The following is a 17,885-nucleotide window of genomic DNA, read 5'->3' as shown; positions in this document are numbered from 1 at the left end:
GGCCACACATTTTAATTCCACATCCCATTCCCATTCTGACATGTCTATCCACGGCCTCCTCTACTGTAAAGATGAAGCCACACTCAGGTTGGAGGAACAACACCTTATATTCCGTCTGGGTAGCCTCCAACCTGATGGCATGAACATCAACTTCTCTATCTTCCGCTAATGCCCCACCTCCCCCTCGTATCCCATCCATTATTTATTTTTATACACACATTCTTTCTCTCACTCTCCTTTTTCTCCCTCTGTCCCTCTGACTATACCCCTTGCCCATCCTCTGGGATCCCCCCTCCCTTTGTCTTTCCCCCTAGGCCCCCTGTCCCATGATCCTCTCATATCCCCTTTGCCAATCACCTGTCCAGCTCTTGCCTCCATCCCTCCCCCTCCTGTCTTCTCCTATCATTTTGGATCTCCCCCTCCCCCTCCCACTTTCAAATCTCTTACTAACTCTTCCTTCAGTTAGTCCTGACGAAGGGTCTCGGCCTGAAACGTCGACTGTACCTCTTCATAGAGATGCTGCCTGGCCTGCTGCGTTCACCAGCAACTTTGATGTGTGTTGCTTGAATTTCCTGCATCTGCAGAATTCCTGTTGTTTGAATTTCTCATTTCCCTTTGATACAGCAGTCTTCCCCTTGGCTCCTCAATTTTGTTCTCCAGTGACTGCATTTTTGCTAACAAGATGGTAGGTAGAGTCATAGAAAAGCACAGCACAGAAACGGCCCTTCGACCCATCTCGTTCATGCCAAACCACTTAAACTGCCTAGTCCCATCAACCTGCACCCGGTAGAGAGGGTTTCATTCCTGGCCTGGAGTCCCACCTCCAGCCATGGCAATGGACCTTTGTCCACTGGTTTGCATGAGAGTTGAGTCCACCAAGTTCATTGTGGTATCTGTAGATCATTACATCGATTTAAAAGTACATTGCAGATTGCAGTGAGAGTAATTCAAAAGAGGTATATATAGGAGTATTGTGCATATCCCGCTGAATGTCGCCGTGGCTCACCGGTGCAATCTTCCAGTCATTAGTCAGTGAGTGTATTAGGTGAGTCACTGAGTTTACTATGGGGGGGGTTACTATAATAGGTACTATGATGAAAGGGTTACTATGATGGCAGCAGTTGGGCTGTATTCCCTGGAGTTCAGGAGAATGAGTGGGGGAGTCATAGAAATATTCCAAATGTTAAAAGGCCTGAACAGATTAGACATGGCAGAGTTATTTCTCATCGTAGGGAGTCCTAGGACGAGAGGGCACAACTTCAGGATTGAAGGACGTCCATTTAGAACTGAGATGCGGAGAAATTACTTTAGTCAGAGGGTGGTAAATCTGTGGAATTTGTTGCCACGAGCAGCTGTGGAGGCCAAGTCATTGGGTGTATTTAAAGCAGAGATAGATAGGTTCTTGATTAGCCAGGGCATCAAAGGGTATGGGGTGAAAGCAGGGGAGTGGGGATGACTGGAAGAATTGGATCAGACTATGATTGAATGGTGGAGCAGACTCGATGGGCCGAATGGCCTACTTCTCCTCCTATATCTTATGGTCTAAGTAACTTTAAGTAGGTGAGAGGTTAATGTAATTGGAATCTGGAGGTGCTGGGGTTAATATGATGGGATTATGTGGGCGAGGGGGTTAACCGTGGATGAGAAGTGGTTCATTTGGAGATTGCAGGGGAGGGGTTAATGTAAGGAGCAACAGGGATGGTGAGAATCGGGGGGGGGAGTGGTGGTGAGGAGGGATTAATATGATTGGAATGTGGGGAGAGGAGAGGGTTAATGTAATGGGAATGTAGTGCGGGGCGGGAGAGTTGTTAATGTGGTGCGAATCCAGATGAAATTATTGTACCCTGTGGTTTGAAACTCAGGACAAATCCCAGAGTGAATGCGAACATTTCGCTGACCAACAAAGCGGTTGGCAGCCTGCACATTCCTCTCAGCACTGGTCATCGCCACTTCGGAGCTGGACCCGAGTGGGCGTTTTTAATATATTGAATGTTACTGGAGTTCCCCCGTTTGAGCACCGCTGCCCATTGAAACGTTCTTCGCCGCAACGGGTCAAACCTTGAACCGTACGACGGAATTTTTACTCGGGGCTTTCTCCGCAATTGGTTTCTAAATAATTTCCGGAAGATTATAAAAGGCCACTTCTATTAACAGCGAGCTGCTTGGTTGGGTGAGCGCAGTTTCCAAGTTAGAAGAGCAGTGATCACGTCGACTCGGCGCCAGAGACATGGACTTTACATTCGCTGCATGCGGGAAATTCCTTCTTATTTTGATACTAAGATTAACAAGTTAGTATAAACTTATCGTGTTTTCCCACTCTTGCGTACTTAATCATGTAATTATGGCTTAAGGTTTATAATCGATTGTATACTTTAATTTTCTATTTAATATCAAAAACTACATTATTGCCTTCGAGTTTGATGTTAAGATCGGGTGGAAGAGGTTTCGTTTATCCTGAGGGTTCAGCTGGTCTGCTTTAGTTTAAGTGCTGTGCTATTTTGGGGGCTGATTGTGCCTCTAGACTGGCCTTGAGACGTCGGCTGGACGGGGCTGCGACGGGGGTCGGTGTACGCGGCCGCCCTGTGTCCCTGGGAACACTTGTGTCCCTGCTGCCGCTGAACCTCGCCGGGTCCCCACACCCGGGAGGAAAGTGGGAGTTGAATTAACTTGTAATAACAATCACAATCCAAACGAACTGTTGGCTTGAAATGCGTCCGCCTTGTTCTATGGACAAGTGGTGAGGAGGTTTCAACTCATTTCCAGAGTCCCAGACCGAGCTTGGACTCGCCACACGACGGCGGAACGGGCGGCAGGGAAGCCACTCGGCCCATCCAATTGCCTTCAAGCCTCGGACAAAACGGACAGCAACAGTCGCCTCTGCGATCGCCCGTGAGGTGGTAGAGATTTTGGCGGGAGATCAGCAGCCCACATGTGTTGAAGAACACGGCATAGGAGGGAGTTGTCAGTAGAATGCCAAATTCGGCCAAGATGTGAATTCTAGGTAGAGCCGGTTGTGATGCGATAGGGTCTTTTAAAAGACTCCTGGACAGGTATATGGAGCTCAGAAAAATAGAGGGCTATGGGTAACCCTAGGTAATTTCTCAGTTGAAGACATGTTCGGCACAGCTCTGTGGGCCGAAGGGCCTGTATTGCGTTGTAGGTTTTCTATGTTACAATGAATGGGGAACTACCGAGGGAATTTTTTTTCGTTTTAGAAGAACTTGCACAACACACGGGGAATTTCAATTTACATGTTGATCTAATGAACCAAGTTAGCAAAGTATTACAGATGGAGAATTTGTGGAATTCTGCCAGGGATTTGTTTCTTGGAACAGTATTTTACAGAACTCAAGTACCTATTTTAGATTTGATATGACTAATAAGAAAAGATCAGTAAGATCTCTTGTGATTGGAGATCCAAGGTGATGGGAATATGACAGAATTCCAGGTGCACTTTGAGGGTGTACATCTCCAGACCGAAGTCACTGATTTCAGGGTAAAATATGGGCAATTGAACACACTCAGTGACTGCATTATTATTTAAATTTATTGAGATAAGGAGCCGCCCCATGTACCTGTTGAAATGCCTATTAACCATTAGAATTGTACCCACATCTATTGTCCTACATACTCACCACTCTGCTTACCCCTCGGGTCTCTTTTAATCCTTCCCCCTCTCACTTTTAAATTTGTGTCTCCTAGTGATTGGACTATCTATGCTCCTTGTGATTTGATGAATATCTATAAGTTTACTTCCCAGCCTCCTACACTCCAGGTAAAACAAAAGACATGTGATCCAGCCTCTCCTTGTAACTCAAACTCTGCTAGTCCCGGTAACATTCTCTCTCCCCCCCCCCCTTTATTTTCTCATTTCCGGTGGGTTTCTCACGCCTTCACTTCCCTCACCACCACCCTCTGGTTCCCCTCTTCCCCATGGTCCACTCTCCATCCCACTCCACTCTCTCCTCTTCAGCCCCTTATTTCCTTCCTTCAAATCTGCTCCCAGCTTCTTACTTCAAAACCTCCCCCCCCCCCCAACCATCTGATCCTCACCCAGCACCTGCTAGCCAGTACTCCTCCCCTTCCCCTTCCTCCACTTTCCAACCCTGGCATCTCCCCCACCACCGCTGCACTAATGAAGGACCCCGGCCTGACATGTCGACTGTCCATTCCCATCCACAGAAGCTGCTCAACCTGCTGGCTTCCTCCAGAATTGCCTGTGCTGCTCTAGGACACCAGCATCTACAGAATCTCTTGAGTCAATCTTTTTTGCACGCTTCTTGTAGAGGGGTGACCAGAACTCCACGCAGCATTCCAAATGTAGTTGGTACACCTGCTAATTAATATAAATATCTTATCAGCCAATCATTTAGCAGCTAGTCAATGCATGAAAGCATGCAGGTGTGGTCAAGAGGTTCAGTTGTTCAGACCAAACATCAGAATAGGGAGGAAATGTGATCTAAGTGACTTTGACTGTGGAGTGATTGTTGGTGCCATACAGGGTGGCTTGTGAATCTCAGAAACTGCAGATCTCCTGAGATTTTAACACTTGACGGTCTCCAGAGTTTACAGAGAATGGTGCAAAAAAAAACAGTGAGTGGCAGTTCTGTTGGCAAAAACACCTTGATAGTGAGCGAGGTCAGAAGAGAATTGTTAGACTGGTTCAAGCTGACAGGAAAGTGACAGTAACTCAAATAACAACGCATGACAAAAGTGGTGAGCGTCTCTGAACACACAACATGTTGAACCTTGAAGTGGATGGGCTACAGCAGCACAAGACCATGAACATACACTCAGTGGCCACTTTATTTTGTACAGCAGGTACCTACTAATGTGGCCATTGAGTGTATAGTGAGGTGGACTGGGGGAAAGAAGGGATGAGACAGGTCAGTAGATGGAACAGTGGCAGGCAGTCACACAGCCGGTCTATAACGCTCAACAGAATTGTCTCAATTAGAAAGAGGGGTTCTTTGAGGAACCCACAGCTTGTGGTTTACAGAGGAGGTTGAGAATATTCTTAAATTGACAAGTAGGGCAAAGTTGGTGCCACAGGAATTAGTGTCAGGTTTAATATCACTGGTATATATTGTAAAGTTTGACCCTGAGACAGCAGTGCATAGTAATGGAGAAAAAACCCGATTTTTTTTTTTATTAGTTTAAAAAGCGGTGCATGAATAGAAAGAAAAATATAGTGACGTAGTGTTCATGGGTTCAAATTCCGTTCAGAAATCAGATGGGAAGTAACTGTTCCTGAATCATTGAGTGTGCGTCTTCAGGCTTCTGTACCTTCCTCCTGATGGTAGCAATGAGAACAAGTCATGACCTGGGTGATGGGGGTCCATATTGATGGACGCCACCTTTTTGAGACATCACCGCTTGAAGATGTCCTGGATACTACAGAAGCTAGTGCTTGTGATGGAGCTGACTAAATTTACAACTCTGCACCTCACTTCGATCCCGTGCAGTAGCCCCACCCTCCTCACTGCCCCCAATACCAGACAGTGATACTGCCCAGTTAGAATGCTGTCCATGGTACATCTGTTTTGAGTGTTTTCAGTGACATACAAAATCTTCTCAAAATCCTAGTGAAATATAGCCGCTGTCGTGCCTTCTTTGTAGCTGCATGGATCTGTTGGCTCCAGGTTAGAGCCTCAGCAATATTAACATGCAGGAGCTTGAAATTGCTCACTCTTTCCACTTCTGATCCCTCTGAGGACTGGTGTGTGTTCCCTTTGTCTTACCCTTTCTGAACCCCACAATAATTTCTTTGAGCTTACTGATGGTGGGTGCAAGGTTGTTGCTGTGACACCACTCAACTAGCTGATGTATCTTGCTCCTGTACAACCTCTTGTAACCATCTGAAAGTCTGCCGACAATGGCTGTATTGTCAGCAAGTTTATAGACGGCACTTGAACTGTGCCTAGCCACAGAGTCATAGGTGTGGAGAGAGTAGAGCAGTGGGCTAAGCACACAAAGACTGGGAAAGCCTTTAGGATCGGGCAGCAAAGGCCTCTGGGGAGTGTTGTAAAACGGGGAGTCAGGAGTACAGGTACATGTTTCCCTGAATGTGGTGTCACAGGTAGACAAGGTGATGAGGCTTTTGGCATGCTGTTCTTCATCAGTTAGGGCATGTAGAAGTTAGGGTGTTATGTTGTAGTTGTAGAAGATGTTGCTGAGGCAATATTTGGACTGTTGTGTTCAGTTCTGGTCACCCTGCAATAAGAAAGTGCAGAAAAAAAAAATTGAGGATGTTGCCAGGAAGGATTAGATTATAGAGAGAGATCAAAGACACTGAGACTTGAGTACAGGCCCAAGAACATTGAGTAGACTGGACAGAAGAATGAAGGGAGATCTTGTAGATGTGTAAAGAATTTATATCCATCTATCCATCCCTACCTACCTACTGTGGCATGCAAAAGTTTGGCCACCCCGGTCAAAATTTCTGTTACTGTGAATAGCTAAGCAAGTAAAAGATGAACTGATTTCCAAAAAGCATGAAGTTAAAGATGACACATTTCTTTAACATTTTAAGGCAAGAAAACTTTTTTATTTCCATCTTTTACAGTTTCAAAATAACAAAAAGGGAAAAAGGCCCGAAGCAAAAGTTTGGGCACCCTGCATGGCAGTACTTAGTAGCACCCACTTTGGCAAGTATCTTAGCTTGTAAACACTTTTTGTAGCCAGCTAAGGGTCTTTCAATATTTGTTTGGGGGATTTTTGCTCAGTCTTCCTTGCAAAAGGCTTCTAGTTCTGTGAGATTCTTGGGCGGTCTTGCATGCATTGCTGTTTTGAGGTCTATCCACAGATTCTTGATGATGTTTAGGTCAGAGGACTGTGAGGACCATGGCAAAACCTTCAGCTTGCACCTCTTGAGGTAGTCCATTGTGGATTTTGGAGTGTGTTTAGGTTCATTATCCTGTTGTAGAAGCCATCCTCTTCATCTTCATGAGAAAATCTGCAGATGCTGAAAATTCAAGCAACACACACAAAATGCTGGTGGAACGCAGCGGGCCAGGCAGCATCGGCCCAAAACGCCGATGGTACTTCTTCCTATAGATGCCGCCTAGCCTGCTGCGTTCCACCAGCATTTTGTGTTTGTGTTGCTCTTTTCATCTTCGGCTTTTTTACAAATGGTGTGATGTTTGCTTCTAGAATTTGCTGGTATTTAATTGAATTCATTCTTCCCTCTACCAGTAAATGTTCCCTGTGCCACTGGCTGCAACACAAGCCCAAAGCATGATCGATTCACCCCTGTACTTAACATTTGGAGAGGAGTTCTTTGCATGAAATTCTGTACCCTTTTTTTTTCTCCAAACATACCTTTGCTCATTGTGGCCAAAAAGTTCTACTCAGAAAGTTCAAAGGAACATCTAAACAAGCCTGATGCATTTTGGAAACAAGTCCTGTGGACTGATGAAGTTAAAATAGAACTTTTTGGCAGCAATGAGCAAAGGTATGTTTGGAGAAAAAAGGGTGCAGAATTTCATGAAAAGAACCCCTCTCTAACTGTTAAGCATGGGGTGGATCGATCATGTTTTGGGCTTGTATTGCAGCCAGTGGCACGGGGAACATTTACTGGTAGAGGGAAGAATGAATTCAATTAAATACCAGCAAATTCTGGAAGCAAACATCACATCTGTTTTTTTTTAAAAAAAAGCCAAAGATAAAAAGAGGATGGCTTCTACAACAGGATAATGAACCTAAACACACCTCAAAATCCACAATGGACTACCTCAAGATGCGCAAGCTGAAGGTTTTGCCATGGCCCTCACAGTGCCCTGACCTAAACATCATCAAGAATCTGTGGATAGACCTCAAAAGAGCAGTGCATGCAAGACGGCCCAAGAATCTCACAGAACTAGGATCCTTTTGCAAGGAAGACTGGGTGAAAATCCCCCAAACAAGAGTTGAAAGACTCTTAGCTGGCTACAAAAAGCTAAGATACTTGCCAAAGGGGATGTTACTAAGTTTGGCCATTCAGGGTGCCCAATCTTTTGCTTCGAGCCCTTTTCCTTTTTTGTTATTTTGAAACTGTAAAAGATGGAAATAAAAAAGTTTTTGTGCTTAAAATATTAAAGAAATGTTTCATCTTTAACTTTATGCCTTTTAGAAATCAGTTCACCTTTTACTTGCTTAGCTATTCACTAGCAACAGAAATTTTGACCAGGGGTGCCCAAATTTTTGTATGCCACTGTGTATGTATATAGATATGCACACACGCACGCGCATACACAAAACACCCCCCCCCCCGACTGAACTAGAAACAGAACCGTTATCACAGATGAATAATTTCAGTGGAAAATGCTATGTCTAATGCAGAGAGAGCAAGGTAACTGAAGTTGGAGAACTCAATATTTGGTGCAGCAAACTGCAGATGGTATGAATATCAATTTCTCCTTCCAGTGAACAAAATTCCTCCCCCCTCCCTTCCTCTATTCTTCATTCTGACCTCTTATCTCTTCTCACCTGCCTATTACTTCCCCCTGGGTCCCCTCGTCCTTCCCTTTCTCCTATTGTCCAGTCCCCACTTTTAATTCAGGCATCTCCTATCTTCCTTCTTGGCCCTAAAGAAGGGTCTCAGCCCAAAACGTCAATTGTTTACTCTTTTCTATAGATGCTGCCTGACCTGCATCTGCAGATTTTTTGTGTTTTTGATTAGCTACGAAAGTGCCCAGGTGGAAGATGTATTCAAGTTTGTGTTGGCTCCATTGTAATGGGGCAGGTGTCCTCCCTAGTAATGCATTCTCCTCAGGCATGGAACCATTGGTTCTTGTCCCAGAAATAGTGCAAGTGCCTCTTCTTTTCCACACCAGTCTTTTATCCATGAATTAATTCCCATTTTATATGTTCATTGTATCGGACACTGTGCATTGTCTTTCAGTCTCATTCGCACAAGGATTGTATATATTGGTGGTATTCTTTTGAGTTGGTAGTGAGGAAAGTCTCAATGGAGAGGATGTTTCCTAAGATGGGGGGAGGGGGCTAAGACCCAAGGGTACAGGCTTAGAATAGGGATGTCTATTTAGAACATGGATGAGTAGGAATTTCCTTAGCCGGAGACTGGTGAATCTGTGGAATTTGTTGCCAAAGGCAACTGTGGAGACCAAGTCATTGGGTATATTTAAAGCGGAGGTTGATAGATTCTTGATTGGTCAGGGTGTGAAGGTTTATGAGGAAAAGGCAGGAGATTGTGGCTGAGAGGGAAAATGGGTCAGCTATGGTAAAATGGTGGAGCAGACTCGATGGGCCAAATGGCCAAATTCTGCTCCTAAATCTTATGGTCCTCTGGAGTCCTGAAGAAGAGTCTCGGACTGAAACATCGACTGTTCATTCATTTCCAAAGATGCTGTCTGACCTAAAGATTTTGTGTGTGTCTCTCTCTCGCTCTGTGTCTGTCTGTCTTTGGGTTTCCAGCATCAGCAGACTTTATTGTACTTCAGTATTTGGACTGTTTAGTCTGAACCTTGTGAATGATCTCCTTATTTTTCTCATCTACTTGTGTTGCACCTCTTCTGTCATTTAGTTACTAATTCTGTATGTTTACTAATGTTCTCCTGAATTAGAAACATAGAAAATAGGTGCAGGAGTAGGCCAATCGGCCCTTCGAGCCTGCTCCACCATTCAGTATGATCATGGCTGATCATCCAACTCAGAACCCTGTACCAGCCTTCTCTCCATACCCTCTGATCCCTTTAGCCACAAGGGCCATATCTAACTCCCTCTTAAATATAGCCAATGAACTGGCCTCAACTGTTTCCTATGGCAGAGAATTCCACAGATTCACCACTCTCTGTGTGAAGAAGTTTTTCCTAATCTCGGTCCTAAAAGGCTTCCCCTTTATCCTTAAACTGTGACCCCTCGTTCTGGACTTCCCCAACATCGGGAACAATCTTCCTGCATCTAGCCTGTCCAATCCCTTTAGAATTTTATACGTTTCAATAAGATTTCCCCCTCAATCTTCTAAATCCCAGAGAGTATAAGCCTAGTTGACCCAGTCTTTCATCATATAAAAGTCCTGCCATCCCAGGAGTCAATCTGGTGAACCTTCTTTGTACTCCCTCTATGGCAAGAATGTCTTTCCTCAGATTAGGGGACCAAAACTGCACACAATATTCCAGGTGTAGTCTCACCAGGGCCTTGTACAACTGTAGTAGTACCTCCCTGCTCCTGTACTCAAATCCTCTTGCTAAGAATGCCAGTATAGCATTCACCTTTTTCACTGCCTGCTGTACCTGCATACCCTCTTTCAATGTCTGGTGTACAATGACACCCAGGTTTCGTTGCACCTCCCCTTTTCCTAATCGGCCAACATTCAGATAATCTGTTTTCCTGTTCTTGCCACCAAAGTGGATAACCTCACATTTATCCACATTAAATTGCATCTGCCATGAATTTGCCCACTCGCCTAACCTATCCAAGTCACCCTGCATCCTCTTAGCATCCTCCTCACAGCTAACACTGCCGCCCAGCTTCGTGTCGTCCGCAAACTTAGAAATGCTGCATTAAATTCCCTCATCTAAGTCATTAATATATATTGTAAACAGCTGGGGTGCCAGCACTGAGCCTTGCGGTACCCCACTAGTCACTGCCTGCCATTCTGAAAAAGTCCCATTTATTCCCACTCTTTGCTTCCTGTCTGCCAACAAATTCTCTATCCACATCAATACCATACCCCCAAAACCGTGTGTTTTAAGTTTGCACACTAATCTCCTGTGTGGGACCTGTCAAAAGCATTTTGAAAATCCAAATATACCACATCCACTGGTTCTCCCCTATCCACTCTACCAGTTACATCCTCAAAAAAAATTCTGAGATTCGTCGGCCATGATTTTCCTTTCACAAATCCATGCTGACTTTGTCCGATGATTTCACCGCTTTCCAAATGTGCTTTTATCACATCTTTGATAACTGACTCTAGCATTTTCCCCACCACCGATGTCAGGCTTACCGGTCTATAATTCCCCGATTTTTCTCTCTCCCTCCTTTTTTAAAAAAGTGGGGTTACATTAGCCACCCTCCAATCCTCAGGAACTAATCCAGAATCTAAAGAGTTTTGAAAAATTATCACTAATGCATCCACTATTTCTTGAGCTACTTCCTTAAGCACTCTGGGATGCAGACTATCTGGTCCTGGGGACTTATCTGCCTTTAATCCCTTCAATTTACCTAACACCACTTCCCTACTTACATGTTTTTCCCTCAGTTCCTCCATCTCACTGGACCCTCTGTCCCCTACTATTTCTGGAAGTTAATTTATGTCCTTCTTAGTGAAGACAGAACCAAGGTAGTTATTCAATTGGTCTGCCATGTCCTTGTTCCCCATAATCAATTCACCTGTTTCTGACTGTAAGGGACCTATATTTGTCTTAATCAATCTTTTTCTTTTCACATATCTATAAAAGCTTTTATAGTCAGTTTTTATGTTCCCTACCAGCTTTCTCTCATAATCTTTTTTTTTCCCTTTCCTAATTAAGCCCTTTGTCCTCCTCTGCTGGACTCTGAGTTTCTACCAGTCCTCAGGTGTGCTGCTCTTTCTGGCTAATTTGCATGTCTCTTCTTTGGAATTGATACTATCCCTAACTTCCCTTGTCAGCTACAGGTGCACTACCTTGCCTGGTTTATTCTTTTGCCAAACTGGGATGAACAATCGTTGTAGTTCATCCATGCGATCTTTAAATGCTTGCCATTGCATATCCACCGTCAATCCTTTAAGTATCATTTGCTAGTCTATCTTAGCTAATTCATGTCTCATACCTTCAAAGTTACCCTTCTTTAAGTTCAGAACCTTTGTTTCTGAATTAACTATATCACTCCTCATCTTAATGAAGAATTCCACCATATTATGGTCACTCTTACCCAAGGGGCCTCACACGACAAGATTGCTAACTAACCTTTCCTCATTGCTCAATATGCAGTCCAGAATGGCCTGTTCTCTAGTTGGTTCCTCGACAAGTTGGTTCAGAAAACTATCCCGCATACATTCCAAGAAATCCTCTTCCTCAGCACCCTTACCAATTTGGTTCACCCAATCTATATGTAGATTGAAGTCACCCATTATAACTGCTGTTCTTTTATTGCACACATTTCTAATTTCCTGTTTAATGCCATCCCCAACCTCACTACTACTGTTAGGTGGCCTGTACACAACTCCCACCAGCGTTTTCTGCCCCTTAGTGTTATGCAGCTCTACCCATATCGACTCCACATCCTCCCGGCTAACATCCTTCCTTTCTATTGCGTTAATCTCCTCTCTAACCAGCAATACCACCCCACCTCCTTTTCATATCTGTCCTGTCCTCAAGTTCTTAATTCCATAGAAGCTGTACTGAGTGAAGAGCAATAGTTCCAGGTCTCCAACTACTTCTCTGAAAATCGACTTTTCATTTGCAGACAATGTGTCCTTTCGTGAAGCCATCAAGTAATGTGGTTCACTATTTGCCTTCCAGGTGCACTCGCTCTGACCTTGTTCCATAGTCTGTTATGGGGGAAATCTTATAGCAGATGTTTAGACATTACATGTACTACTTTACACTGTGGACTCTCTTTCGTGAACTTTAGTTCTGAATGTTATTTACTTATATTGTTTGCACAGTTTGTGTTTTTCCTTTTGTGCATGTTGGGTGTTTGATGGCCTTTTTTTTTATGGTTTCTTTGTTTTGTGGCTGCCTATTAGGAGATGAACCTCCAGGTTCTAAATAGTATACACACTTTGGTAACACATGGACTTTGAACACTTGCCTCTGAAGTCTACACTCAGCAAAAATTATTTTAAAATATTGAAATGTATTTATTTATTGAGATACAGTGCAGAATAGGCCCTTCAAACTGCGCCACCAGCAGTCCCCTGATTTAATCCGAGCTTAGTCATGGACAATTTTTAATGATGAATCAACCTACCAACCAGTACGTCTGTGGGAGGAAACTGGAGTATGTGGAGGAGCGAGGAAGCAGAGGAATGTACAGACTCCTTACAGGAAGTGGTGGGAATTGCACCCGTGTCACCGGCACTGTAAATTATTGTGCTAACACTATGCTACTGTGTTGCCCCTGTATTTCACTTAATTTCACGGCGGGAGGAGGAGATAGCAGCGCGTTGATCACGCAGCCCTCCGGTGAAAATTATATTGTATCCGTTAAATAGGGGCCGTGGACAATTCTGATTTGATGGAGACAGACGTGAAAGCACAGAGGAACAGCTGGAGAAATTTCTGAAACGCAGGTTCGCTGCTGTTGTTACTGCGTGATTGAGACTCTTCCGGAGGGAAGGCCTCAAAATCCCCGGCTTTGCCTGCTGTTGGCAACCGAGATTGAGGTGGAATCGTTCGGACAGAGATGGCGCTCGGTACTCGGTGTCGGAGGCTGATTCGGAGGCTCGAAGTTTTCGGATGACTCAGAGTCGGACTGTGGTCGGGCATGGCAGGGAGAGTTTTTTTTCCTTCTCCCATCTATGTGAGATGTGGGACATTTGAGAGACTTTGAACTTACTGTGCCCTGGACTGTTCTTCATCAAGTTATGGTATTGTTGCACTGTTGTAACTATATGTTATAATTATGTGGTTTTGTTAGTTTTTTCAGTCTTGGTTTGTCCTGTGTTTTTGTGATATCACACCGGAGGAAATATTGTATCACTTCTTAATGCATGCATTACTAAATGACAATAAAAGAGGACTGCGTGTCTTCATAATCTAATCTAATTAGATATAAATGTAAGGCAGTAAATTCCTGCTCCTGGTTTAGGCGTATCACTTGCCGCTTATTCTAAAATCCTTCACCCTTGAAACCACTCCTGTTTCCAACCTGTCTTGGGTATTCATGAAATGTATTGGGCCATTGAATTTCATAATTACCTCTCCCACCCCTTGTTCTTGTAGCTATATTCAGGATATTTCTGCTGGTTACCGTAGCTGGCAGAGGGAAGAAGCAACACACATCAAAGTTGCTGGTGAACGCAGCAGGGCAGGCAGCATCTCTAGGAAGAGGTACAGTCGACGTTTCGGGCCGAGACCCTTCGTCAGGACTCACTGAAAGAACAGCTAGTAGGAAGGAAGAAGCTGCAGGCTGCGGAGAGTGGAGTTATAGGCCGAACCCCATGGGTGGACACGTGGCTCTTAGGTTTAAACTATTGCTTAAATAATGCGTTTGGTGAGTTTGTGGTGAAGTACGTGTCCAAAGTTCACAGCCTCCATGTCTTTGAATGCAGAATCTATCACTGAACTGCTGCAATAATGCAGATTCTAGATCGGGGGCCCACAGACCCCTTGGTTAATGGTACAGGGTCCACAGCATCAAAATGCTTGGGAACACCTGTGCTAGATGAACATGGGACTCTCATTAGAGTATGTGTGCTCTGTCTGGTAACAGATGGACATTGATGGCGTCTACCTTTCAAGAACTGATGGCCTTACTGAGGTGATAATTTAAAACTGTGCCATGAGTTTTATCATAACTTTTGTTTAAATGGGTTCAATGTTCCCATACTGATTGTGATTGTTTCTCTGGCAGATGAAGTGTATGGATTTGAGGTTTTGATCGAAACCAGCCGTCCAGTGGTGGAATTCGGGGAGTCCCTGGAGGTGACCTGCAGTACAATGTGTAACAACCCAAGGATCATTCTGGAATATAAACCAGGGCTAAATCCCAACAGAACTCATGCTGATAAGTTGATTACAGACCGATTTTCGAGTATCCAGAAATGGGATCTGACAGTGCCATGTACTGTAATCTGTCAATCTGCAGGAACGGCAGTGCGGGAGAGGAAACTGGTGGTTCCAGTGTACAGTAAGTAACATCTCTTATTCTGAGTATATAGCAAAATGTTATAGGATAAATGGCAGCAAATAAATAATTTATCATTTGAAAAAATTCACACAAAGATGCTACTGTGTGCCTGGCATGCAACTGAGCCTAATACTGCGATAAGTCCAAGCAGAAGTTCCTGAGTGTCAGTATCTCTCAGGATCTATCCTGGACCTAACATATTGATGCAGCTACAAAGGAGCCATACCAGTGGCTATATTTAATTGGAGTTTGAGGAGATTTGGTTTGACTCCAAAAATCCTCAAATTTCTACTGATGTACCGTGGAGGGCATTCTAACTGGCTGCATCACTGTCTGGTATGGCGGGGGGAGTGACTGCACAGAATCGAAATAAGCTGCAGAAAATTGTAAATATATTTCCATCATGGGTACTAGACTCCACAGTATCTGGGACCTCTTCAAGGAGCGATGCCTCAAAAAAGCATTGTCCATCAATAAGGACCCCCATCACCCAGCTCATTGCCTTGTTCTCATTGCTACCATCAGGAGGAGGTACAGAAGCCTGAAGGCACACACTCAGTAATTCAGGAATAGCTTCTTCCCCTCTGCCATCAGATTTCTGAATGGACAGTAAACCCACGGACAGTACCCCATACTTTATTTCTATTTTTGCACTAATTTAATTTGTTTAATTTAACTATTTAGTGTGTTTGTGTACATAGCACGTATAAGATAGAAAGATACAACCACTCAATAAGAGTTCAAACTCAAGCCATCCAATGCCACCAAAATCTGCAGACGACCACAATATAGTTTGCCTTCTGCTGATTGAACACTTGGGTTGGGGGCGGAGGGGGGCAGCACAGATTCCAGCCTGGATGCCACACTGCACTGGCTCTGACAACTATCTCCTGGCAGCTGTAAACAGGCAACACCATGGCTTGAGGCCGAGTTATTGGCATATTCAATACAACAAGCATATAAAGGACGTATTAAGTGTCTGGAGCTGCAGCTGGATGACCTTCCACTCATACAGGAGAATGAGATGATAGACAAGTGCTACAGGGAGGTAGTCGTCCCTAAGTTGCAGGAGATGGGAGAATAAGGTAGATCAACTTCTAGCATGGTTACAGACTGACAGGTATGATGTTGGTAGGCACCACTGAATCATGGCTGAAAGAAGACTGTAGCTGGGAGCTTAATGTCCAAGGATACACATTGTATTGAAAGGACAGGCAGGAAGGCAGAGGGGGTGGTGTTGCTCTGTTGGTAAAAGATGAAATCAAATCATTAGAGGTGACATAGGGTTGGAAGGCGTTGAATTATGTGAGTAGAGCTAAGGAACTGCCAGAGTAAAGAGACCCTGATGGGAGTTGTATACAGATCCCCAAATAGTAGTAAGGATGTGGTCTACAAATGACAATGGGAGATGGAAAATGCATGCCAGAAGGGCAATGTTAGAATAGTCATGGGGGATTTCAATATGCAGGTAGATTGAAAAAATCGGGTTGGTGCTGGATTCCAAGCGGGAGAATTTCTAGAATGCCTATGAGATGGCTTTTTAGAGCAGCTTTTGGTTGAGCGCACTAGGGGATCAGCTATTCTGGATTGATTGTTGTGCAATGAAGCAGAATTGATTAGAGAGCATAAGGAAAAGAACTCTTGGGAGCAAGTGGTCATAAGGTGCCACACTTGAGGCTGCTTAACAAGCTATGAGCGCATGGCATTACAGGAAAGTTTCTAGCATGGATAAAGCAGTGGCTGATTGGCCAAAGGCAAAGAGTGGGAATAAAGGGAACCTTTTCTGGCTGGGTACCATTGACTGGTGGTGTTCCACAGGGATCTGTGCTGGGACTGATTCTTTTTATGTTGTATATCAGTGATCTGGATGATGAAAATGTGGCTTTGCAACAAAGTTTGCAGATGATATGAAGATAGGTGGAGGCACAGGTAGTTTTGAGGGAGTATTGAGGCTATAGAAAGACTCGGACAGATTAGGAGAATGGGTCAAAAAATGGCAGATGGAATATAGTGTAGGGAAGTGTATGGTCATGCACTTTGGTAGAAGAAATGAAAGGGTTGGCTAGTTTCTAAATGGAGAGAAAATACAAAAACTTGAGACACAGAAGGTCTTGGGAGTCCTTGAGCAGGATTCCCTAAAGGTTAATTTGCAGGTTGAGTCTGTGGTGAGGAAGACAAATGCAATGTTACTATTCATTTCAAGAGGACTGGAATATAAAAGCAAGGATGTAGTGTTGAGACTTTATAAAGCACTGATGAGGCCTCACTTGGAGCTTTGTGAGCAGTTTAGGGCCCTTTATCTTAGAAAGGATGTACTGAAACTGGAGAGAGTTCAAAGGATGTTCACAAAAATGATTCCAGGATTGAATGCCTTGTCATATGAAGAATGTTTGATGGTTCTGGTCCTGTATTCACTAGAATTCAGAAGAATGAAGGGTGACCTAATTGAAACTTATAAAATGGTGAAAGCGCTTGATAAAGTGGATGTGGAGAGTATGTTTCCTATGGTGGGTGAGTCTCAGAATAGAGGGGCATCCTTTTAGAATGGCGATAAAGAGCTATTTCTTTAGCCAGAGAGTGGTGAATCCGTGGAATTCTTTGCCACAGGAAGCAGCGGAGGCCAAGTCTTTATGTATATGTAAGGCAGAGGCTGATAAATGCTTGATTGGTCAGGGCATGAAGGGATATGGGGCAGAAGGCAGGAAATGTGCCAAAGGCCTAATTCTGTTTCTATATCTTATGGCAGTGGTCCCCAACCACCGGGCCGCGGACCGGTACCAGGCCGCAAAACATGTGCTACCAGGCCGTGAGGAAACTATATGAGTCAGCTGCACCTTTCCTCATTCCCTGTCACACACTGTTGAACTTTAACATAGGGTTGCCAACTGTCCCGTATTTGTCGGGACATCCCGTATATTGGGCTAATTTGGTTTGTCCCATACGGAACCACCCTTGTCCTGTATTTCCCCCTCTAAGGTAGAGCATTCCTATGAAACCTTTCATGCCGAAATGGCGTAAGGCGAAGAAGCAATTACCATTAATTTATATGGGAAAAATTTTTGAGCGTTCCCAGACCCAAAAAAATAACCTACCCAATCATACCAAAT

General features: G+C 44.2%; 1 protein-coding gene across 1 annotated transcript in view; it reads left to right on the top strand.

The window, feature by feature from the left end:
- The first annotated feature begins 1,852 nt into the window (after positions 1–1,852).
- LOC140191119 (intercellular adhesion molecule 1-like) overlaps positions 1,853–17,885 on the top strand; it is a 44,384-nt gene continuing 28,351 nt past the window's right edge. Inside the window, exons 1-2 of the mRNA XM_072248225.1 lie at positions 1,853–2,288; positions 14,503–14,778. Coding sequence (XP_072104326.1) covers positions 2,228–2,288; positions 14,503–14,778 — 337 coding nt within the window. The 5' untranslated portion in view covers positions 1,853–2,227. The remainder of the gene's footprint in view (positions 2,289–14,502; positions 14,779–17,885) is intronic.

This window comes from Mobula birostris, chromosome 32 (assembly GCF_030028105.1).
Source record: "Mobula birostris isolate sMobBir1 chromosome 32, sMobBir1.hap1, whole genome shotgun sequence".
Lineage (NCBI taxonomy): Eukaryota > Metazoa > Chordata > Chondrichthyes > Myliobatiformes > Myliobatidae > Mobula > Mobula birostris.
The sequence above is the reverse complement of the archived record's forward strand: the minus strand, read 5'-3'. Positions and strand labels throughout refer to the sequence as shown.